At 51.5% G+C, this 24,126-nt stretch overlaps 1 protein-coding gene and 1 long non-coding RNA gene across 11 annotated transcripts; one reads left to right on the top strand and one right to left on the bottom strand.

Moving 5' to 3' along the window:
• Window positions 1-1,301: 1,301 nt before the first annotated feature.
• Window positions 1,302-16,210, bottom strand: CAPG (capping actin protein, gelsolin like). 9 transcript variants are annotated; one of them, XM_023539386.2, is made up of 11 exons: window positions 12,756-13,177; window positions 12,388-12,460; window positions 7,766-7,801; window positions 7,421-7,593; window positions 7,166-7,320; window positions 6,801-6,968; window positions 5,357-5,506; window positions 4,884-4,976; window positions 4,236-4,368; window positions 2,073-2,161; window positions 1,302-1,476 (listed from the first exon to the last, which is right to left on the bottom strand). In XM_023539386.2, exons 3-11 carry the CDS (start codon window positions 7,786-7,788, stop codon window positions 1,411-1,413), a joined length of 1,050 nt encoding a protein of 349 aa, XP_023395154.2. In that variant the 5' UTR covers window positions 7,789-7,801; window positions 12,388-12,460; window positions 12,756-13,177; the 3' UTR covers window positions 1,302-1,410. The 9 variants fall into 9 exon arrangements, with proteins under 9 accessions (XP_023395154.2, XP_023395153.2, XP_003420441.2 ...); XM_023539385.2 differs by having other exon boundaries at window positions 12,388-12,533; XM_003420393.4 differs by lacking the exons at window positions 12,388-12,460; window positions 12,756-13,177 and adding an exon at window positions 16,119-16,210.
• LOC111747780 (uncharacterized) lies at window positions 15,384-23,198 on the top strand. Of its 2 annotated transcripts, XR_002783737.2 has the most exons (4): window positions 15,384-16,175; window positions 16,446-16,527; window positions 17,963-18,013; window positions 18,992-23,198. It is a non-coding gene; the product is annotated as an uncharacterized LOC111747780 (long non-coding RNA). The 2 variants fall into 2 exon arrangements; XR_010317958.1 differs by having other exon boundaries at window positions 16,446-18,013.
• Window positions 23,199-24,126: the final 928 nt, after the last annotated feature.

Consider the following 24,126-nt stretch of genomic DNA (forward strand, 5'->3'; position numbering starts at 1 on the left):
GTATCAGAGCTCAGGAGATTTTAGGACCCAGGGTTGGGAGTGACAGGGGTAAGGGTGGGTCAGGGCAGCTGCAGCCCTGCCAGGCCTCAGGGACACTTGTCCAGACTCACACAGACTCACACCTTGGTCTTGCCCTGAGCCATGTCATCCAGTATGGGACAGACCTCTTTTCGGCTACTCCATTCTCACCCCAATGTAGCTGTCTGTTCTCCTGGAGGAGTCCAGGGGTGGTACAAACAGTTAACAGACTTGGGCTGCTACCCAAAAGGTTAGAGGTTCAAATCCAACCAGAGGCACCTCAGAAGAAAGGCCTGAAAGTCTACTTCAGAAAAACCAGCCATTCAGAACCTTATGGACCACAGTTCTACTCTGACACAGGTGGGGTCACCATGGGTTGGAGTTGAGTACACAGCACTGCAGCTTCTTTTTTTTAATTGTCCTTGGTATTCCAGCCACTGCTCAATTATACACGAGAATGAACTGAGGCCTAGACAAGGAAAAAGAACCTTGTCCAAGATCAAGCAGGCAGGGTGGGAACCAGAACCCAGGGCTCCTGACTCCCAGGCACTGCTCTTCCCACAGCCTCACGTTGGCCCTGGGCATATCACATGCACAACAATGCAATAGGCCATGATGTTACCAGCCAGGCTTCCGTACAGCAGTGAGAAGCTGTACTCTGTTCACTAGGGCATCTGCAATCTGCCTCACAGCGGTTCATTAGGGCATCTCGGGCAATACTGGCTTAATTTGATATGCATCCCAAGCCCGTTGCCACAACCTGCTCCCAGTCAGGAGTGTGCGACTGAACTGAACCTCCAGGTGAAAGCGATCCTGGGGCCTGGAGCTCTGCCTCCTCCCTATTGGGTTAACAGCAGAGCCTGCCTGGCACTCCTGGCTCCTCTGCCTCGGTCATGCAAAGCCAAGTCTGGCCCCAGAGGAGGCCCGGCCCCTCGAAGCTGTGGAGTTGTCATCTGTGTGCCACTCTGTCCCCGGCACAGCCATGAGCTGGGTGAACAGGTGGGGGCAGTGAGAACTGACCCAGGCCGTGTGGGCCAGGTAGGTCCCGGGTGGTGCAAATGGTTTGCAGTCAACTACTAACCTGAAGGTTGACAGTTCCAACCCTCCCAGTGAACCACAAAAGAAAGGCCTGGCAGTATGCCTCCATTAAGATCACAGTCAAGAAAACCCTATGTGGCAGCTGAACCTGTAACACACGGGGCCGCGATGAATCAGAATCGACTCAGCAGAAACAGGTTTGGTATGGCACAGCATGGCGTGCAGTGCATACACAGAGCCAGGGAAAGCATTCGCGTCCTTTATTGAACATCTGCAGGGTGCACATCCACACTGACCATTCGTCAGAGCGGGAGCAAAGCAGGCAAGAAGTGAGGGGCAGAGAGATGCAGGCTCTCATTTCCAGTCTTTGAAGAATTGCTTGAAGATGGGACTCTCGCGGCCCTGAGGCAGAATCTCCACCTGCGGGGACAGTGAGGGAGAGGTCCAGCTCCCAGGGTTGCCACCTCTGCCTCCACCAGGGAGGACAGAGTGGGTTGGAGACATGCAGGAGGTTTTTGGGCGCTGGGCCTGAGCCCACACGCAGTCCAGACCAGGGCCACTCCTCCAGAGAAGCCCAGAAACAGGAAACCAGATTACAGGGATTCGGGATAAAACAACAATTGCCTCAGAGATGTGGCTTCTCAGTGTGGATAAATGCCACCAGTGATAGATGAGTCTCATCAGCACCTCTGGGAGTAGCTTGTCAAGCTGGTGCTGGGGCTCAAGGGGCGGAACTGGCCAGGGACAATGGCCCAGAGAAGGAACACAAGCTGTCCAGAGGCACACCCACTCTCAGGGCTCCTAGGAGGTGCTGCTGCCCAATGTCCTCTTAGAAAATAACATGTTGTCTTAAATTTTGAAGAGTGGAGAAGGGCTTTCCCCCTGGATGGGTCTGGTAGGGAGGCTGGAGTGTGCCTGACTGTGCCCAAGGCTGTTCTGCTCTTCTTGTCTGCCTGGGGGCAGCAGGCCACAGGAAGAGCCCAGGAGGAGGTTGGGGGCACAGGGTGTCTCCATACCTGAGTGTTTGGGGCATACTGCATGCGGGAGATGAAGCCCTCGGCCACTTGGAGAGCCACCTGCCGCTCCTTCTCGTTAGCTTTTCGCCCTGGATCACAAGAAGGAGATTTTTTTTTACAAGGGCAGAAATTCTCTCTAGCTCCCATCCCATTTTCTTGGGGAAATTTAAGGCGACAGCTAGAAACATTTAAAAAGTTGGACCAACTTTTGAAAAGTTAAATGGACCGGAAGGTCCCAAGAATGCTGAGGAGTTCCTTGGAGGTGTGAAGTCAGCCCCTGAGACTTCTCCCAACTTGGCAGCCCCAAAGCTAGAAGAAAATGTGTCTTCTCACCTTTCTCGCCGTCTAATCATCAAAACCTGCAGCTCCAACCAGCGCTCCAGGGAGAGGCATGGGTATGCCCCCTGGCATCCAACTCTTAAGGCCAGGGGTCCCCCCAGTAGGACTCCTTGCTTCTTGAGACTGTCAACTGTCCTCTTACCAAGCCTTTTTTGTAAAGCAAAATAGGACGAGGGGATGCAATTTCTGATAGAGATGAGCTTACTTCATAATGGCAGAAAGTCTGCATAGGCCTAACAACGGTGCTAACGCAAAGACTGTACAAACCACTTCCACACGGTATCCATTCATTTCTGCAGGCCGTCCCCTTAACACAAAGTGTGCCCTAGCTTGAGGCATTATTCCATGAAAACAAAGCTGTACATTTGGTTGACTTTCCAGCCAGGCTATAAAAATATCTGATAACTACAATATATCTGAGATTAATATGCTGTATCCCTCCTCTCTGAACTGACTGGCTGTACCCCTGCCCTTGAGAGACTTCTCTTCCCAGCCTCCCAAGCTTCCTGTTTCTCCTCTTGTCTCTCTTTCCATAATGGTTTGTCTCTGCTTGGTGTTAAGCGAGCTTCCAGAGGCCGGCCCGGGAACCCTGGCGTGCCTGGCATTGGTTCCATGGGAAATGAACCCTGTCCTGGGAGAAGACAGCTCCAGGAGGACCATTCTCTCTCTTCCCACTCCTTCACTCTTAGAATCCCGGCCATGCTGCTGGCTGCTCCAGGCTCTTCCCTCTTGCCTATATTTCTGCAGTTATCAGGGGCTAATAGTGCTAACTAAGAAGCTCTGATAGTGCAGTGGTTAAGCGCTCCGCTGGTAACTGAAATGTTGGTGGTTTGAACCCACCCAGGTACTCTGCAGGACAAAGACCTGGTGATGTGCTCCTGCAAAGATTACAGCCTAGAAACCCCTGTGGGGCAGTTCTACTCTGTCACATGGGTTGCTGAGCTGAGATATAGTCAGTAGCTCCCAACAACAACAGCGCTAGTACCTAGCAGCAGCTAACGCTAATACCTGGCAGCAGCTAACGCTAATCCCTGGCCTGGCCGCAGCTAAGGTTAACACAGCAAACTACTTCTCCATCTCCCTGATCAGGCTGGGAATGTCTCTCAGCCTCAACTGACCCCCCGAATATTTATTGAGCAAATGCTATTTTGCCAAGAACCCTGGAGACAAGGTGGTTCTTGCTTTCAAGAATTTATAATCTGTGCAGGACACAAGCCATGCTAAAGAAAAGACAGCCATAGCAAAGTAACAGGAAGCTCCAGGTATCATGGAGAGACTCAGCTTTGTTTCAACCTTCCTAAACAGTCAGACGAGCCCAACAGGCTTCTGCCCAAGTCTTTCTACTTCCAGCTGATATTATCTCTTGGAAAAACAAGTTCTACACGTTCCCATCCACTGCATAAAGTAATTTTTTTTATCTCTCTAGCACACCGCAAGGCAGAATCTCAGGATCAGGGGTTCCAGCAACCCCCATAACCTAGGAATTCACTAGAAAGGTGGTTCTCAAAGGGTGGCCCCTGGACCAGCAGCATCAGCATCACCTGGGACTCCGTTAGAAATGCAAATTCTCAGGCCCCGCCCCAGACCTAGTGAATCAGAATCCCTGGGGGTGGGGGTTTTAACAGGCCCTCAGGCCTGCAATTCTGATCCCTGTCAAGGTTTCAGAACCACTGCCTAGGACTCAGGGAGTGGGAACAGCAAAGCGAAGACCCTCAGTCAGAAGCACCCAGGCTCCCTGAGGTTGTCTCTGGAAAGCAGTCAGGCAGCCTGCTGAGTCACAGCAGCTGAAGGGGTCTCGGGCTGGAGTGCAGAGGCCACACGTACCCTTCCAGATGTAGATCTTGCCACAGAGCCCATTGTCCAGCACGAAGCAGTCGTCAGATATGAGTAGCTCAAGGGGAAAGGGGCTAGAATCCGCCACCTTGGTCAGGTTCATCTGTCCAGTGGCATCAGAGACCTGGGGGAGAAAGGGTGGTGCCAGATACCACCTTCCTCCCCCAGCACACCTCAGCCCTAGGAGCAGGCCACCTGTCCCTCCCCAGCTCCCTCCCACTCTGCCATCCCTCTGGAGCCTTCCCTGGCCCTCCCCACCACCCCAGGCTCAGGAAAAGACAGAGGGACAGAGAGGAAAGCACTGAGGAAGCCCCCACCCTTCACATCAGCCTAAATCGCTGGAGCACAGGGGCCAAAATCCATTTTGAAATCAGGCAGATTTCAAATTACAGATAAATACAAACAATGCAAAAAAAAAAAAGTAAAGCTCAACACTGGCTTCAAACCTCCCTTCTCCAAGGATGGGCTGGCAGAAGTGGCCTTTCTCCACTGAGGAGGGCCTGACATCCACTCTCTGCCCTGTCCCTCTCACTTCCAGCTCTGGATCAACCTCCCTGGTTCCCACCCGACCTTCCTGCTGCTTTCCTCCTCTCACTTCAGCCCCCCATGCACCCCCAGTCGCTCTGAGCAGGCTCCCACCTTATACAGAGCCGCGGCCTGGGCGTTTGTCCGGTCAGCTGTGAGGTCTTCCTCGGGGTTGCCCTCCTTCAGCGAGGGTTTGGGGCCCAGGACCTGCAGGGGCCAGGGCAGGCCAGGTTTACAGGGACTCCTGGGCACCTGCCCCAGACCTTCTCAACCCATCATGCCCAGGGCCACTGCCTCTGGTGGGACAAACTGTCCTGCACCAGGACACCCAGCAGAGGTGAGCAGGTCTGAGTCCAGCCCACTGCACTAGCCATGTTGCTCGTCCTCAAGGCTGCACCTACCCAGAGCAGGCACCTTATTCTCAATCACACAAAGGCACCCTGTGGGCCAGCCACAGCCCTCATTAGTACCCCAGACCCCTCCTGCCACCCTCCACCAGCCACCCTCATGCCCCCCAGATGATCACCACCTCTCTTGGCCATTTCCAAGCAGAGGCTCCCAGCCGCCCACCCCAACGTCCCCTCCACCTGGATCATCTCAGCAGGCTCCTCCCCATCAGTGACAATCTCCACCTGGGCCTTGCCCTGCCGTTCACTGTCCCGAATGGCCAGGGCCAAGTCGCGCGCCTTGTTGCGCTCCAGGATGTTGGACTTGCCACCACACCAGGCAAAGATGGTCTAGAGGGAAGCGGGGAGGCCAGTCAGAGCAGCTGCCTGTGCCCTGACCCCCGTGGCAGTGACGGGGCAGACAGCTCGTAGGAAGTGTCTCTACTTCTCACTCTCCTCTTATAAGAGCTGTCTGCTAAGGAAGGACCATTGAGGAGGCAGAAGCAGGCCCAGAGGTCTCCCTGAGAATGGCCATAACCATACTCTCTTCCAATGGCTTTGCCCAACCCCCACCTCCCTACTGTTTACTTTTCTCCACTTCACTTATCGCCATCCGATTTCTACTCCATCTCTCCTGACTAGAAAGTACGCTTCACTAGGGCATGAAGTTTTTGTTTTATTTTGTTTTGTTCACTGCTTTATGCCGAGTGCTAAGGTAGAGCCCCGCTCCTATATAGACACAAAAGTAAATATTTACCAAAAGAACCAATGGGTGAAGGCCAGCCTTAAGCACCTGGCTCACACCCCTTCCCATACCCTCTGCGGGGCAAAAAGCCTCAAGCCTCCTGAAGTGAAGAGATCCGCTCGCTGCCTCCACCCAAGCTTCTAATCTACCTGACAAACAGTTCCTGGGTTGACTTCTTGCCCAGAACCTTCAGCACCACAAGGCGCGGTCTGAACTCCCCAGGCAGACATTCGATCTCCTCATGACCTAGGTCTCACCCCCCTCCACAATTTTCTTTCCAACAGCTCCTGTTCCCACCCCGGGTCACAGTCAAACTAGACCCTTCACTGCTGTCTCCATCCACATCCTTGCCCTTCCCCACCTCTGCCTCAGCTCACCTCTTCCCTTTGCCTGGAATGACACTTCCCCTCCACAAACATCTCCTCAAAGGGCACTTTCCTGGGACAACTGGCTTCAGCTCAAGCTTGAGGGTCCCTATTTCCAAGCTCATGGCCACTGCCTCCCATTAAGCCCTCATCACATCCTGCCATGGGTTATGACAGGTGACAGATGCAGGGGAAGCTTCTTGGGGACAGGGACTTTTCTATCCAGCATTGTGGTCCAGTGCTAGCTCAGAGGGCATCACAGAGCCACTGAATGAACAGATGAGTGAGTAAATGAATGAATGGTCTGGCAGACAGCTGACTTCTGAGCTACAAAGGCTTCCAGGAGGAGGAGGGAGTAAGCTCCAGTGTTGGAGGGGATGACGAGAAGCGACAGGGAGGCTGACTCCTATCCTTACAAATAAAGGGATGTTTTCTGACATTCTCAGCTTCCTTCCCTCTCTCCTGGCTCCTGGTTCCCCCTCCCTTTAAAGGACGGTGCCCATACAGAGTGCTCAGTCCAGTCCGGCCCACCCACCTGGCCCAGGTCCAGGATGAAGCAGTCCCCGGTGTTGAAGCTGTCCCAACTCAGCGCCCGCTCTGTGGCACGGATGTTCTTCTTCCCCTTCACCTGGTAGAGTTTCTTGATGGCTGCTGGGGTGGCCCCTGGGGAGGTCTTGTGAAATGCTGACTCCACACCTCCTTCCTGCAGCCCAGACAGCTGGCCTGAGTGAGCTGATGGGAGGCCTGCCCCCCCCATATCCCATCCCATAAAGAGACAGTCGGAGAGGCGGGGACCCAGCCCTGAGGGCACCCAGGCCTCCTGCAGAGCGAGAACCAGCTAGGAGGGGGGCTGACTCTGTGGGGTACCACACGGTGGGGGTGCCGGGAGTGGACTCTGACCTGGTACTTGAGGCCACGTGGGAAGTAGCTCATGAAGAGGTCAGACTCATTGCCCTGCACCTCGCGGTGCTGCACAGGCCGCTCCCCGAGCAAGGTGTTGAGGTGCACAGCCAGCACTGCGCAGGCCCCCTGCTCATCCCGGGACGACTGCTGGCCTGGGACAGTGGGGAGACAGCAGGGAAAGCCCCGTGAGACCCATGCTAGTCCTGGCCCTGCCCAGGCCCGGCCCCCACCACGTTACCCCAACTCCCTTACCTATCCACAGATGCAGGTGAGAGAGCTCTTCTGGACCATTGTGCAGCACTAGGTAGGAGTCTCCCGAGAAGAAGACACCCTGGTTCTCTGGTGCTACGGGCATGGGCTTCAGCTTCTCCACCCGCCATACATGCAGGCCAGGATTCCGCACAGAGGCTGGGAATGGGGAGCCACTGCGGGAAGGGAGAGAGTTGGCAGTGGCCAGGGCCCAAGACAAGTGGGACTAAGCCCAGAGACCTGGGCAGGCCTGGGATCTGGGACCTAGGCATGGAGACACCAGTGAGGGGGGGCAACCCTGGAAGTAAGGAAGGGGAAGGGGTGACGGAAGATGGGCACACAGCTTACCTCTGGGGGATGGGTGTGTACATGTTATTTCTGGATCTGGAAAGACAGAAGAAGCCATTATTTTTACAAATATCATGACAACCACCCCTTGCACTGGTCTGAGAAGGCCCTCCCAGGTGGCTAAGTGCTTTCATATTCGTCAACCATTTCATCTCCAGCAGCTGAGGGGGAATTGTCCCTGGCTCCATTACTCAGGCAAAGAAACCAAGACACAGAGAGTCTAAATCCAAGGTTATACAGCTAGTAAGTGGCTACCTGAATCCAGGCCTCTGACCCCTGCGCTGTTATCTTCCCTCTGCTGTGACCTCTCAGCTATGCTCCTCTCTGCTTCTAGATCCCTAACGCTGGGCATTGTCCAAGGCTAGAACACAGCTCTCTAAGCAATAACCGCTTATATTAGAAAAGTCTAAAATCAATTATTTAAGCTTCTGCCGTTAAAAAAAAAAAAAAAGAAAAGCAAATTAAATCCAAAGTAATCAGAAGGAAAGAAATAATAAATAAGAGCAGAAGTTAATAAATAGAAACAAACAAAAAAAAAGATAAAATCAATGAAGCTTGAGAAGACACAATTTCCAATACAGGAATGAGAGCAGGGAGATCACTACAGATACTACAGATATTTGAAAAAATAAAGGGAACATTACAAAAAATGTTATGCCAATACATTTGACAACTTGGATGAAATGGACAAATTGTTTGAAAGATACAAACTATGAATGCTCACTCAAGAAGAAATAGATTACCTGAATAGTCCTATATCTCATATCTATAAAGAAATAGAATTTGTAGTTAAATTCCCTCCTTCAAAAAAAAAAAAATCCAAGCCCAGATTGCTTCACTGGTAAATTCTATCAAAAATTTAAGGAAGACGTACTACTAATTCCACATAAACTCTTCCTAATTCATCCTACACTGCCAGCACTATGTTGATACCAAAACCAGATAAATACAAAAAAAGAAAACGATAGGCCACTGTTCCTCAACAGCATAGACACAAAAAATATTAATAAAAGTTTAGCAAATGGAATCTAACAATATATAAAAATGATAGCCAAATGGAGTTCATGTACAGTTGGTTTAAACCTGAAAAGCAATCAATATACTCCACCTCATTAACAGACAAAAATATACATATTTTTTATTTGGAGCCCTGGTGGCCCAGGAATCAACTACTAACTGAAAGGTCGGTGGTTCGGTAGTACAAAAGCACCAGGGGCTCTGCAGGAGAAAGATGTGGCAGTCTGCTTCCGTAGAGATTTACAGCCTTGGAAACCCTATGGCGTTCCTATGAGTCAAAATGGACTCAACGGCAGTGGGTTTGGTTTTTTGATTGGTATCAACCCATTGTCGTTGAGTCCATTCCGACTCATAGCGACCCTACAGGACAGAGTAGAACTGCCCAGTAGAGTTTCCAAGGAGCTCCTGGTAAATTTGAACTGCCGACCTTTAGGTTAGCAGCTGTAGCACTTAACCACTACACCACCAGGGTTTCCATACATATATATGTATATATATACTCGGCGGCACTGGGTCTGGTTTGTTTTTATATATATATCTATATATATATCTATATATATATATGTGTTGGGTTTTTCTGGGTATAGATATGTATGTATATATGTATATATAGTATGCATATATGTACATGCACGTATGTATGCATGTGTGTGTGTATATATATGATCAGTAGTTGCAGAAAAAGCATTTAACAAATTCTACAACCCTTCTTGATAAAAACTCTGAGCAAACTAGCAACAGAAAGGGAACTTCCTTCCTTAAGCTGATAAAAGCCACCTACAAAAACGCCCTGCAGCTAACGTTATACTTAATGGCTCCTCTAATTGTAAACTCCCTTCCCAGGAAATTTCACCCATACCGAGGAATCAGCTATCACAGTCTGTCTGCTTAGCTCCACAGTGGGAGCAATCTTTTTTGTGCAAAAGTTATTCAGAAAAAAAAAAAAAACCTGAAGGCAAGCATTTTTAAACAAATGTTATCTTTTTTAAAAAATTCAGAAAATGCAGTAACTCACTTTTGTATATGTTTACATCACTAGTGGGTTTCTTTTTTTTTTTTTGGCTTAAAATGAGGAGACCCCATATCAGCAAGTGCTACAATACAGTTTGTGCTGTGCATCTGAACAGTTCGCGTAAGGTGCAGGAGGCAGGGATTGGGGAATCTGATGGTGATGAGGCCATTTGGCACCATGAGGGCATTCTTAAGGGCTGGGGAAGCAGGAGGAAAGAACCAACAATTTGGGAGGAGTGCGTGGGGCAGCAGAGAGTGTTGAGACTCAACAGGAAACACAAAAGCAGCCCTGGGAGTGCACAGTTCAGTGCTTGGTTGGTACCTAAAAGTTGGCAGTTCAAACCCACCCAGCCACTCTGCGCAGGGAAAAAGACCTGTTTTACTCTGTCACATGGACTCACTAAGAGTTGAAAATCGACTTGACGGCACCTAAATTTTTTTTTATTAATAACAGGGAACAAAAGAGGGGGAGGTCATGGAAAAATGCCATGTGAATGACAACTTTTTTCTTTTCCATTCCCAACCTACCAAACAGTGGAAGGCATTTTTTGGCACTACACGGGGGTGGGGGAGGGTAGTAAGGGGAAGGGCTGGAGGAGGGAAACTCTAATGTCCCTCCATCCCACAGCAGGTCACATGCTGTGCCCACATCCCCAGCAACCAGCAGCCCAGCCCACGACTCAGGTCTGAAGTGAGGAAGCAGCCACCACAGCTCAAGCTGAGTGAGAGACGGAGTGAACGAGAGAACCAATTTGTCAGCCTTAATATTTTTCATTCTGTATAACGGAAGTGAGAGCTCAGGACATGACTCAAAACTAGGTATTCCACACGCAGAGGCCAAGCCCCACTGCAATTCTGCTGAAAGGGTTTGGCGTTCTGCTCCTTCATCGCTCAGGCTCTCCACTCTGGCTGTCCAGGGACCTTGTCAAAAATGTAGGGGCCTATGCCCAAGCCTTGAGATTTCCCTCTGCAGGTCTGGAGTAGGGCCTGGCTATCTGTTTTTGGAACATATGTTCCAGGTGATTGTGATGTTACCAGTGGAGGGTCTCATGCTTGCCTGCACCATTAGAATCATCTCGGGGGCTTTTAAAAATCCCAATGCCCAGGCCACATCCCAGGCCAGACTCTCCAGGCTGGAGCCTGGACACCCATGTATGCAAAGCTCCAGATGGAACACTCCCCCAGGGCTGACTCCCTCCTGCCCCATCAGGCCCCTGGCCCTCAGCCTTCTGTTCCAGGTTCTCCAGGCGAAGGGTCCATCCTGAGGTCTTACCTTTTATTCTCCCCATTCCAAAACAACACACTGCCGTTGAGTCCATTCCGACTCGGAGACCCTGTAGGACAGAGTAGAACTGCCCCATAGGGTTTCCAAAGCCATAAATCTTTAGGGAAGCAGACTGCCGTATCTTTCTCCCACAGACTGGCTAGTGAGTTCGAACTGCCAAACCTTTCAGTTAACAGCCGAGAGCTTTAATCACTACGCCACCAGAGCTCCCTAAGGCCACAGCCGGGGAGGATTAACCAGTAAGCAACGTACACATGGGCTTACATTAAGCAAAGTACGCACAGGATTATTTGTGTTTATTTACTAATCTGTAGTGCACAATTTCACTACAGATTAGTAAGTAAGCACAAGTAAGCCCGTGCGTACCTTGCTTCTTGGGTGGTCCAGCCCTGGCAGCAGCTCTTGGAGCCTCCTCAGTGCCCACCTCCATTGCATGTTCATCCAGGCCCTGCCATCCCTCCAGATCCACAGTAAGCCCAGCTGTCCACAGAGTCTCGCGGGGCCTCGCCTTCTCTGGGAGGTTCCCCCGCCCTCTCCCTGGGGGTTCACACTTCAGCCCTGCTCCCAGGATGTCTCCTAGCATGACCTGACTGCTTCCTGTCTGAGCTGGACCGTAAGCTCCTCAAGTGGGGGACACACCTGGTACTTCTGTACTCCTTATGCAGCCCACAGAGAGCCTATTACATTTTACTCAAGGTCAGTCTGGGGGTGAGGCATTGTGCAGGAAGAGGGCAGTGGGGGGACACCAAGATGAAGAAGAGCCTGTGCCCTCGTGGTCTAGCCAGAGAGGGGTGAAGTAGAGGCCATTTCACCCAGTGGGACCTCAGACAAACTTCCCATAGGAGGGGGATGCCACAGGCAGCATCAGAAGAAGCTTGAGTGCTTATCAGGTCCCTGGGTGGCACAAATGGCTTGCTCTCAGCTACTAACCGAAGGGTTAGCAGTTCAAACCCACCCAGCGGCACCACGGAAGAAAGGCCTGGCAATCTGATTCTGTAAAGATTATAGCCAAGAAAACCCCACAGAGCTCAGTCCTACTCTGTAACACATGGGTCGCCATAAGTAGGAACTGACTAGACAGCAACGGGTTTAGTGATTTTCTAGTCCTCCTTTGTATCTGCCTCCCAGCACATACCCATACACACAAATCCTTAGCATCCCTCACCATCCCCTCCTTGAACACCTCTGGTGATGGGGAACTCACCACGACATGGCAGCCTTGCAATACCTCTGTTAAAGCCTTTCCTTTTTCCCACTCTGCCGAGGTACAGTGAGTTATGGGCCTGCCTTTCTCCCCTACCAGACTTACTATCAGGGCCTTTTGCCCAGGATGGTATCTTGTCTCTCTGGGTCCAGCTGGAACCCCATAATGTGCTTGCTCCCTGCAGAAGCTCAAAGAAGGTGTTCGATTAACGGGGCTTGTTGGGTTCCAGCAATTATTCCATCAGGCAAGCCCTGAGGGATAGCACAGGATTTCAACAGGCTGGGACAGGCGGGGGCAGCCCCGAGGCAGGAAGCAGGGGGTAGGGATCCAGTCAGGCTGTCATGGGGCTAGGGGGTTGGGGGGCTAGCATAGGGATAGGCATGCTCTGCTGGCTGTCCCACAGGCCCCTCCCCGCCCAGGAACAAGGACACACTGGGGGCCCAGGGGGAGGAGGGTCTCGCTGTTGTGCGTACCTTTAAGGCAATGCTAGACAGCTGTCAGGAATACAGAAGTCCTGGGGAGCCTGGGTACCAGGGTTATCTTTGCCCTCCTTGAACCCTGATTCCATGGACCCCAACAGGTCCCTTCACCTCAAAGTTCCTGTTTACCCCTGGGTGTGAAATGAAGTGCCTACCCCTCTACCCCAGAAGGGGTGGGGGTAGGTGTCAACACTAGAAACTACCCCAGATGCTCCCACGCTGGGACGTGGACACTCTCGGGAGCCTGCCCAGACGCCAGGTTTGCAGACTCCTCAGCTGCGCTCTTTCCCCTGACACCAACAAGTGCTAACCAAAAGGTTAGCAACTGGAGCCCACTCAACGGCGCCACAAAAGAAAGGCCTGGCAATGTGCTTCTGTAGAGATTACAGCAAGGGAACCCCAGGGAGCTCAGTCCTACCACCACGTACCATTTTCGCCTCCCTCTCTACCCCACTCCCCATGGCAGACAGCGGGCCAGAGCCTCAGCCGGATTCTTCTGAAATGGCAAAATAATTGACTATGCCAGTGTGTTTGAGTTCAAATGGCTAGGCCTGCCCCACTCCAGCCCCAAACCTGCCCAGCCCAACCGGTATCAAAAGAGTACCTGGAGCCTGGCAAAGGCCTTGACTGTCAGGACGGTGGCTAGGAGATACCTTCCCGGCACAATGTGGTTTCCAGAAATGTGGGTCCCTGTTTCCAGACCCTGGCAGCCAGCCCTTGCCTGCCACCCAAGAGAGTCCCGGACACCGTCCCCACCCCTCCTCTGTCCCCAGGGCCCACGTCTCCCTCAACCCCCCTCCCACTTTCACCTTTAACAGCTCTTCCTTCCACTTCAGCTTTTCAAGCCTCTGTCTCTCAGCCTGGCCACACCCCAGCTCCTCACTCACCTCTCACTTCTCCTGGGCTGTCCCACCCCTCTGCCCCACCCCTGGGCTCTGTCCACAGCCTGTGAGGAGGCAATGTCCCCCAAGAGAGGTGGGTGGACAGTCCTTGAAGGGCAGGGCAGTCGCTGATGGAGAAGACAGCAGACACTGAGGGCCAGGTACTGGGTGCTGTCAGGCTGGGAACGTGAGGACAACTCAGAGCAGCAGGCCTCTCAGAGGGACACACAGGGAGGCAGCTGGTGCACCCCAACCCCGGGCCCCACCGTGGCCTCAGCCTGATGCAGGCAGCAGTCAAAGAGGCCTGGCCTCCAGGCCAGGGACCAGGGAGGAAAGCCAGCCTGGCCACATTCCCCACTCACCAGCCTCCTGGGCAAGCATGTCTGCACAGCCCAGCAGTCACTGGGTTAGTCACATTTCCTGCTGGGTGGGGTAACTGACTCCGAACCAACTTTTCTTCCTTCCCCTAACATGTTCTCCTTGCTCTGAATGCCTACATTTGATTTTTTTTTTTAAAAAAAGCTTGGTTCTGAGGGAATGGCAGAGGCCCCAGAAACATCTTTGCTGTCTCCTGCAGACACCAGAGGCTGCTCAGGTCTACCCCTGCCTGCACAGCCTCTCATTCACCAGGTGTCTACTGTCACACAGGCATGCCAGGGACAGCAGGAAAAACAAGTGTGGTTCTGGCTCAACCAAGGGGCAGACGCCTGGCCCACATCACCGTCACAGGACACTAGCTAGTCTGATCCTGAGGCCCCAACAGCAGAAGTGACTTGCCCAAGGTCACAAAGGGAGTGAGGCACCAGGAGCAAGTGAACCACCCAGCCATGCAGCCATACACGCATGGCTCCTCTGCCCAGGACCCTGGCCTCAAGTCCTGGACACAGGCCTGCCCTGGCCCAGGTGTTAGGCTTCAGGTCAAGGTCCCATCCACAGGGCAGCAGTGGTGGAGGCAATGAAGCAAAACCCAAAACAAGCCTTACCAATCGGCCAACTTCCAAACCAAACGTCATTATTTAACTGTGCAAGGAAAGCTTGAAGAAAAAGACAAGAAGTCAAAGGTTCTCCCCCAAAGGACATGGCCTGAAGTTGGCATCCAAGTGTCTCCACAGCCAAACTACCTGCCTTAGAAACAGGGTGATCTGGGTTGGAATTCCAGCAGGATTTGGTCTCCAGGAGAACTAGAGGCTGGGCAGATAATCTGGTAGAGTGGAAAGAGTTGGACGGTTTGGCCATCTACTAGCTGTGTTTCATCAGGCAAGCGATTTCACCTTCTGGAGCCTTCCTGTGCCCAATCTGTGAAATGGGCATAAAGATAACTGCGAGGATTACAGATCCTATAATTAAGCACTGGTGGCACAGACAGTTAAGCGCTTGGCTGCTAACAAAAAGTTCGGTGGTTCAAACCCACCCAGCAGCTCCATGGGAGAAAGGCCTGGCAATCTGCTTCCATAAAGATCACAGCCAAGAAAATCCTATGGAGCAGTTCTACTCTGTAACACACGGGTCGCTATGAGTTGAAAAGGACTCAGGCAACTAACAACAATAAAAACCAACGAGTTGCCATGGAGTCGTTTCCTACTCGTAGGGATCCTACAGGACAAAGTAGAACTGCCCCATAGGGTTTCCAAGGAGTGGGTGGCAGATTCAAACCACTGAACTTTTGGTTAGCAGCCATGCTCTTATCCACTCACTGCAGCAGCAAGGATGCAACAGATGCTCAATAAACACAGAACTTCTTCTCTTCCCTGAAGTTTGCCGTTCACCCCAACAGTGAAACTTTCCTAGGGGACTGCAGTAAATATGCGCAGCGTTTGGAAAACGAGTGCCCTGCCTCCTCCCCCAGCTCATAGTTTAGCGGCAGGAAGTGGAAATTTAAACCACAGGCTCCCTCTCCCCCAGCCGAGCGGACCCTGAGTGGCTCTTGGGTTCCAGACTCTGGGCACCAACTGAGGGGACAAGGATGAATGGGGGTTACTGTTCTCCGCGCCTGAGCCTGGCCAGGCGAAAGGTGGCCGCAATCACCACAGAAAAAAAGAGGGGGAGGTGTGCAAATTAACAGTGAAACAAAGGAGCTGGCAACTCACTCTCGGAGTCTCAAGCAGCCTTGCAACTCGAACAATGTGCAATCTAATGACATTACCTGCTAAGGAGACCCTAAAACTTATCTTTTAGGAAACTCACATTTTTTCCCCTCCGGCCCGCCCCCGCAACAGGATTACTTAGCCTTTGTCCCAAATGGAGTAAAATAAAGCATTTCTTCCCCTATCGCTAGCGCGGAGCCGCCCTCTCCCTCCCCTCCTTGCAGGAAATGAGATGTGATTAGACACGCGAGGGCTCCCAAAAAGCCGCCTCCGCGTGGGGGGAGGAGAGCGGGGCAACCCCTTGAGGAGGCGGCACCTGGCCAGCTGCGCCCCTCCGACCCCAGAGGGGTAGCCCAGGCACCCCGGTGATCAGACCCCAATGTGCTACTTGCCTTCGAGCTCGCGCCCTGTTCCGGAGGGTGTCAGCGGTCTCTCCCCAGTCTCCAGGGGTGAGTGGGAGAGGCCGCCCTGGGTGAGTCAGAGGGAGGGGCCGGCTGGGGGCGCAGCGGAGCCAGCCCCTCGGAATTAGCCCTCCAAACCCTCGTGGCTTAGTGGTTAAGAGCTACAGCTGCTAAACAAAAGGTCGGCAGTTCGATTCCACCAGCCGCTCCTTGGAAACCCTATGGGGCAGTTCTACTCTGTCCTATAGGGTCAGTATGAGTCGGAATCGACTTAACGGCAATAGGTTTGGGTTTTTTTGTTTGTTTTTTTATTTTTAGGGAGACCTGGGACCCAAAAGGGACGTACAGTTGGAGCTGGACACGGAAACCCTGGTGGCGTAGTGGCTAAGTGCTACGGCTGGTGAGCAGTTCAAATCCACCAGGCACTCCTTGGAAACTCTATGGGGCAGTTCTACGCTGTCCTATAGAGTCGCTGTGAGTCGGAATGGACCCCGTGGCAATGGGTTTGAAGGGCGGACGCACGCCTCAGTCAGGAGCCCTGGTGGCGCAGGGGTTAAGAGCGCCGCTGTTAACCAAAAGGCCATTGGTTCCTAATCCACCAGCTGCTCCTTGGAAACCCTGTGGGGCAGTTCTGCTCTGTCCTATGGGGTTGCTATAGGGTTGCTATGAATTGGAATCGACTTGATAGTAACGGGTTTGGTTTTTTGGTTTGGCCTCAATCATAGGCACCTTAGTGGTTCAGTGGTTAAAGCACTTGGCCGCTAATCAAAAGGTTGGGGATTTGAACCTACCAGCTGCTTGCAAGAGAAAGACGTGGCAGTCTGCTTTCATAAAGGTTTGTTGTTGTTGTTGTTAGGTGCCGTGGAGTCGATTCTGACTCATAGCAACCCCTATGTACAACAGAACAAAACACTGCCTGGCCCTGTGCCATCTTCACAATCATTGCTCTGTTTAAGCCCATTATTGTAGCCACTGTGTCAGTCCATCCTGTTGGTTGAGGGTCTTCCTCTTTTTCACTGACCCTCTACTTTACCAAATATGATGTCCTTCTCCAGAGATTGGTCCCTCCTGATAACATGTCCAAAGTACATAAAGATTTACAACCTTGGAAAACCCGTGGGGCAGTTCTACTCTGTCCTGTAGGGTCACTGTGAGTCAGAATCAACTCAAGAGCCACAGGTTTGGTTGGCCTCAATCACGCTACTTACAGCTAGTGACCTCGAGCATCTCTGTGATTTAAAGGTGTTATCCAGTCCCTACACTTACCAGGTAACTCAGACATCATTATTATTCTCACTTAATAGATGAAGAGGAAGCCCTGGTGGCATAGGGGTTAAGAGCTACAGCTGTAACCAAAAGGTCAGCAATTCGAAGCCACCAGGCACTCCTTGGAAACCCTACTGGGGCAGTTCTACTCTGTCCTATAGGGTTGCTATGAGTTGGAATCGACTCGACAGCAGTGGTCCAATAGGTGAAGAAGTCTCAGGGAATGCTCAGAGGGTAAGCAACTTCCCAAGGGTCTTGTTGCTAGTTCAGTGGCAGAACCAGGATTCTAACCCAGGCTGGTCTGGCTTCAAAGTCAAGACTAGACCTCTAATGCCTCACCCTCCTCTTCTTCATTCAGTGAAAAACATGTCAGCCAGTGTCTGCACTAGGCATCCAGGCCTCCCCAGCACCTCAGCCAACTGTCCTGGAAGAGTGTGGGCCAGGAAATGGTTCACACTTTCTTCTGGGCTCCTGTATGGGGACAGCTATGAGAAGTTGACAGGGGGCATCAGGACCAGGGTATGGGCCCATGACAGAGTGGTAAGAGGCCTTTTTTCTTTCTTGCAAAGCAACTTGGACAATCTCATCCAACACAGGTTCCTCTGAGGCTCACTGACGAGGTAAGGAAAGTAGTTCAAACCCTGGCTCTATCCCTTTACTTCTGGGCAACCCTAGCCACCCCATTCCACTGAGGAATCCTTAAAAACAACCCTTCCTCCACTTGGCCACCCTCCTCTGACCAACTCTTGTCACCCGTCAAACTCAGCTTAAATATCGCACCTCTAAAATTTAAATATCCCTTCCTGACTCCCACCTCAGTGCTCTCCTGGAGCTATGGGCATCAAGGCCCCTGGGCCAGCCGGGCCTACTGCCCCCATGGGAAAACTTTCAGCTATACCCTCTTAACAAGGGTGGATTTGTACCCAGGTGCAACCTAATCAGCCCCTGGCCTGCTTCCAGACAGCAGGGTCTTGACAAGACCCTACTAGACATGGTCCTCCCAGAACATTCTTCTTTGTTTTAACATTTTTTTTTTTAGGTAAAATTTATGTGCAATGCACAAATCCTAAGTGCATAGTTCAGTGAGTTTTAACAGATGCAAATACTCACACATGTCTAAAAAAAAAAAACACATGTCTAGCATATGCAAAAACCCACACCCTTATCAAGACATAAAACACTTCCACCACCCCAGAAAGTTCCAGCGCCACAGTGTTTTCATCTGCCACATGCCAGCCCCTCCCACCACACTGCTAGCTCCCCCAGCCCAAGGACTATATAAGGTCATCCATGTAATCTCAGCACCTAGCAGGTAATAGATACTCAAAAAAGAGTTGGCTGAATGAATTAACAGATTAGAGAGCAAAATCTTCACATTCTAGAACTGCCAGAGGTTCTCTGCTGCCCTAGGAAAGTTACTTGTTTTCTAAGTCACAGGTTTTTCCCCTATGAAGGGAGGAGAATAACCCAACCCTCCTCCCTCAGGGGATTGTGAGGGCCCAAGGAGATGATATACTGGAAGCTCTTTGAAAACGAAGGAAGGCCTAGACACATGCGAGATGCTAATAACGTTAGTGTCAATAAACTCCTACTTCTAGGATGACACCAGGCTGAAACTACGAGAGGGAGGAACTGCACACTGACTTCCAGGCTTGGCTGCTTAGCTCTGGCCAAGGTGTGGGGCTGCCAAAGGTGGCAGCTTCCTGCTTCTATATCCGTGGACCTAGGTTATGGGCTGATCTCTACATCTAAGAATTTCCTGAAATTGCCAAGTGACTTCCTGTGCTGGCTTCTAACTACTTTGCCCTGTGGTCCTCTTTGGGCCTCACTTTCCCCATCTATAAAATGGAGACTAGACTGTCAGTTTGTCATACTGTAGTGGCTTGTGTGTTGCTGTGATGCTGGAAGCTATGCCACACATATTTCAAATACCAGCAGGGTCACCCATGGTGGACAGGTTTTAACAGAGCTTCCAGACTAAGACAGACTAGGAAGAAGGACCTGGTGATCTACTGCCAAGAATCAGCCAATGAAAACCTTATGATCGCAACAGAACAATATCTGACTTGCTTGCTTTGGACATGTCATCAGGAGGGATCAATCGCTGGAGAAGGACATCATGTTTGGTGAAGTAGAGGGCCAGTGAGGGTGAGGAAGAGACCCTTGGTGAGCTGGATTGGCATAATAATCGCAATCATGGACTTGAAAATGCCAGCAATTGCGAGGATGACGCAGGACCAGGCAACGTTTTGTTCTGCTGTACCTAAGATCACTGTGAGTCGGAGTCAACTCTCGGCAACTGTCTATCTAGACTAGGACGGTCCCATCTGACTACTTTGACTCTGTCCTGAGGTGCAGCTTGGGCTGAGCTGTTGTGTTTCCTCAGCCTGGGTGTCTGAGAGGGGTCTGTCACAATACCTAAAAATTCCAACCTTAAAATTCCCTACAATATTCCTCTGAAGAAGGATTTTGAACTGCAAATGAATTTTTCTAGGCCATTTCACAGTGTCTGAGGAATGGACTGGAGCCCCAGTGACACAGGGGTTAAGCTGCTAACCAAAAGGTCGGTAGTTTGAATCCACCAGTCACTCCTTGGGAACCCTATGGGGCAGTTCTACTCTGTCCTATAGCGTCGCTATGGGTCAGAATCCAACTGACTCAAAGGCAACGGTTTTGTTTCATTTTTTTAGGAATGGCCAGAGTTCTGGATGGCCATATTTTCTGCATGAAACTCCAGATTCAGAAAGTTTTGTGTTTTAATCACTGCTGGGTGTTCAGAGGCCACCTGGATAGTGACACCCTGGAGTTCCTTTGTGACCCCTTGGGAAAGTGGGAGAGTCTAGTACAACTTGAGGGGGGCGCTGGGGAGGCGCCCTGGTGGAACACTGCAGCGGTGGGGAAGGGAGGGGTGATGGGGCAGAGGAGCTGACCCCCAGAAGGACACAAGAGGACAGCCAGGGTCACGCAGGGTCAACTGTAAGGTCTTAATAACAACTAATATTCACTGTCTACCACCAGGTACTGTCCTTTACCTGATTTTCTCATTTAATCTTCCCACATATTCTCTGGTAGCGCAGTGGTTAAGCTGCTAACCGAAAGATCAAGTTCAAACCCACCTGCCACTCCAAGAAAGAAAAGACCTGACGATTTGCTCATATAAAGATTACAGCCTAGGAAACCCTATGGGGCAGTTAGTTCTACCCTGTCCTTTAGGGTCACTAGGAGTCAGAATCAATATGACAGCGCACAACAACAACAGACTCTCTAATGTGGACCCACTGCTGTCAATTCTGACTCATAGAGACCCTATAGGACAGAGTAGAACTGTCCCATAGGGTTTCCAAGGCTGTAAGTCTTTATGGAAGCAGACAGCTAAATCTTTCTCCTGAGGAGAGTCTATCTGGTGGATTCAAACCACTGACCTTTTGGTTTGTAGCCAAACACTTAACCACTGTGACACCAGGGGTCCTTTTCTCTCTAAGGTGGATCCTCTTATTATCCTCATCTTACTGATGGGGAAACTGAGGCAAAATGAGGTCAAAGTAACTTTCTCCAGGACACACTTACTAAGTGGCAGAGGATATGCTTGGACCCACGTGGGGGATTCCATGCCTCCTTCCTGGCCACCTTCCACACTGCCTCCTGAGGTGTAGCTGGCCTGAGACAAGTGCCCTTCTCCCGCCAGGCCCTTCTGTCCCCTCCTGCCTGATGCCATGCAGACCCGAGGCCCACTCTGCTCTCAGCGTGGAATACCAGTGCCTGCTGTGAGCTCCTCCACAGGCAAGGAGCTACCGCTGCTCACCCTCGTGCACCTTGCCTTGAAAAAAAAGTTATTTAGAAATATTTGTAGACTCTTAAGGAGTTGCAAAAATAGTACAGAGATACTGATGCATATTACACATGGATGAGCCTTGGAAACCTTATGCTAAGTGAGAGAAGCCAGTCACAAAAGACCACATATTGTATGATTCCATTTATATGAAATGCCCAGAACAGGCAGATTTATAGAGACAGAAAGTAGATTAATAATTGCTTTGGGCTGGAAGGGATGGGGGCGGGGGCTTGGAGTGTAACTGGTAATGGGTACAGGTCTCTTTCTGAGGTGATAAAAATGTTCTGGAAATTGTTGTGATGGTTGCACAACTCTGTATACTAAAAGCCACTGAATTGTACACTTTCAATGGATGATTGTATGGTAAGTGAATTATATCTCAGTAAAGCTGTCCAAAAACAAAACAGCTCCTAACCATTGAGAGGTTGAAAAAAAAAATAGTACAGAGAGGTCCCATGTATCTATCACCCACTTCCCCCTCACGGGGACATCTTACATTACTGTAGTATGCTATCAAAAACCTTCCCTCTTTATCCCCAAGACTTTGGCCCTAAGACACCCTTCTGACCTGGAACTGAAGCCATTCCTCGAGACCACCATCCAGCCAAACAACAGTCAAGCCCATAAAATAAACAATAACACCCAAGAGGAACGGGCTCCTTAGAACAATCAATTATACTAGATCAAAAGGACAACATTTGCCCAAAAGCAAAGATGAGAAGGCAGGAAAGGGTAGAATATTAGAAGAAAAGGAAACGGGGAACCCAGGGTGGAAATGGGGAGAGTATTGACACATTGTGGGGAATGAAGCCAAGGCCATGAATCACCTTAGGTACAAACTGTCAAATGGGAATCTAATTTGCTCTGTAAATGCTCACCTAATGCACAATTAAAAAAAAGATTACAGCCTTGGACATGCTCTGTGGCAGTTGTACTCTGTCCTGTAGGGTCGCTATGAGTCAAAATCAACTCTACTGCAACAGTTTATGCCCATCAAGAGGTGAAGTCTGTTTTCTCTCCCGTTAAATCATAGCTGTCTTTGAGACTTGCTTTGACCAACAGAAGACAATGGAAGTGGCACTGCAAGTTCTGGAGCCTGGGCCTCAACAAATCTTGCATCTTCTGCTTTCTCAGGCTTGAACGCTGTCCCAAGACTGCCACGTAAGAAAGTTAGTCTAGCCTACTGGAGGATGAGCAGTCACGTGAAGAACCCAGACGCCCCAACCAACAGCCAACACCAACTGCCAGCTAAATGCAACCACATGACTGAGCCCAGGTAAACCAGCAGAGGAGCCATCCAGCCAAGCCACAGAATCAGGAGAAATAACTTTTTCACATTAAAAAAAAAAAATCCTTCCCTTTTTAAGTGTGGCTCCTGAAGGCTCGGAGCCTTTCATTTGCTCTGCTTGGAGGTCAGATGCTGATAACAGCCCCTCACCAGAGCCCTGGGCTTTACATTTTACAACACACACACACACACACTTAACCCTGTTTATTTGATCCTCACTCAGATCAACCCTGTGGTCCAGGGTCACCTCATTCCTTGTTTTTTTTGTTTTTGTTTTGTTTTGTTGGTCACAAGAGTCTTTGTCCCTGGGCTTCCTCTGTAGGGTTGACAGACTGAAATTTTATTTGGGAACCCTGTAAGGTAATTAACCAAAATGTGCCCAGCCAGTCCTGGGCCGGCCTGTTCACCGTTTGGAGATCCCATTAACCGCAGACTCTTAGACTCCTGGCTTAAAGGGCCCTCAACCGGCCAGACCTGGACTGGGCCTCCCAGACCAAGACCTCACTCAGGCCGGCCCTCCTCTCCCGCCTGGCGCCTCGCTCTGCCCAACGCCGGCACGGACCCCGGCCAGGCAGCACCATTCTTTGTGCCTCAGTTTGCACATCTAGAGGCTGGTCCTGCAGGGGCGGGCACGTACGTGGCGGTGGCGGCGGCGGACTGGAGGGAAGCCCCAGAGTGCTTGCCTGGAGCTGTGTGCCCCGCAGCAGAACCACCGTGCCGCTCCACGTACCGCGGCGAGAACAAAAACTACAAATCCCAGCAGGCAGTGGGGCCCGATCCCGACGGGAAGACCGCATCGCGCGAGGCTGAATCCCCTTCGCGGGTGGGGGGCTGCCCTGCTCTGGAGGAGGGGGTGCTTTCTCCTTTCAAGCCCAGCTCACAGGCCCTGCGCACAGAGCCTGACCTTGGCGTCGCCGGCCCAGGCGTTCCTCTCCCCGCCAACAAGGCTGAGGCTTCAGAGGAAGGGGGGCGGTGGATGGGGGCTTGGGCCGGCTGCCTGGGGGGAAGTAGAGTACCCCTCTCTGACCCTTCCTCTATCGCTTATAGGAAACTCCCTATCCTGGAGGCAGGAGCAGCCCGGTCCCTGAGGCTGGACCTCTTAGGCCTCTTAGGGTCCCTGTGTAGCCCACAGGTCTCCTGAGGAAGCCCGCGAAGGCCTGAGTCCTCCATGTCCCTGGATGTGGGCCCACATGTTCTGACTGCGATGTCTGCCTAACCTGCCCCAGGTTTACATGGCAGAGGCAGGTGAATGCTGGGCGGCTGCCAGGAGGCAGTAACCAGGGCACTCTCATTCAACATCTTCTCCCACAAAGCGCTCTGCCCACACCTCAGGGTCGTGGGCCAGAACTGCCCTGACTTCTCAGGTTGCCCAAGGAACTCCTGAGGTGCTGCAGAAGGGACTTACCCAAGCCCTTCAGCCAAGTCAGGAACGCTGCTGCTACAGCCTGCTCTGTGGGATGAGCTGCGCAGAGGCCCCACTTCATCCACTCTGGGGCAAGGGCAGCCTTTCTCCTGAGGCCTCTTCTCAGCTGATTTCTGGCTCCTAAGCAGGGACTCAGGTTACACCTGTATCGGGGCAGTGACACCGCAGTGGCCAGCAACACGTTGGACTT

Source organism: Loxodonta africana, chromosome 15 (assembly GCF_030014295.1).
Source record: "Loxodonta africana isolate mLoxAfr1 chromosome 15, mLoxAfr1.hap2, whole genome shotgun sequence".
NCBI classification, from domain to species: domain Eukaryota; kingdom Metazoa; phylum Chordata; class Mammalia; order Proboscidea; family Elephantidae; genus Loxodonta; species Loxodonta africana.

Excerpts from the sequence above, each read along its gene's own strand:
- CAPG (XM_003420393.4), bottom strand. The coding sequence starts at position 7,788 with ATGTACACACCCATCCCCCAGAG. Across the intron at positions 6,969-7,165 it reads CACGTGGCCTCAAGTACCAG|GAAGGAGGTGTGGAGTCAGC; the intron begins GTCAGAGTCCAC and ends TCTGGGCTGCAG. Across the intron at positions 2,162-4,235 it reads CAAGATCTACATCTGGAAGG|GGCGAAAAGCTAACGAGAAG; the intron begins GTACGTGTGGCC and ends CTTGTGATCCAG.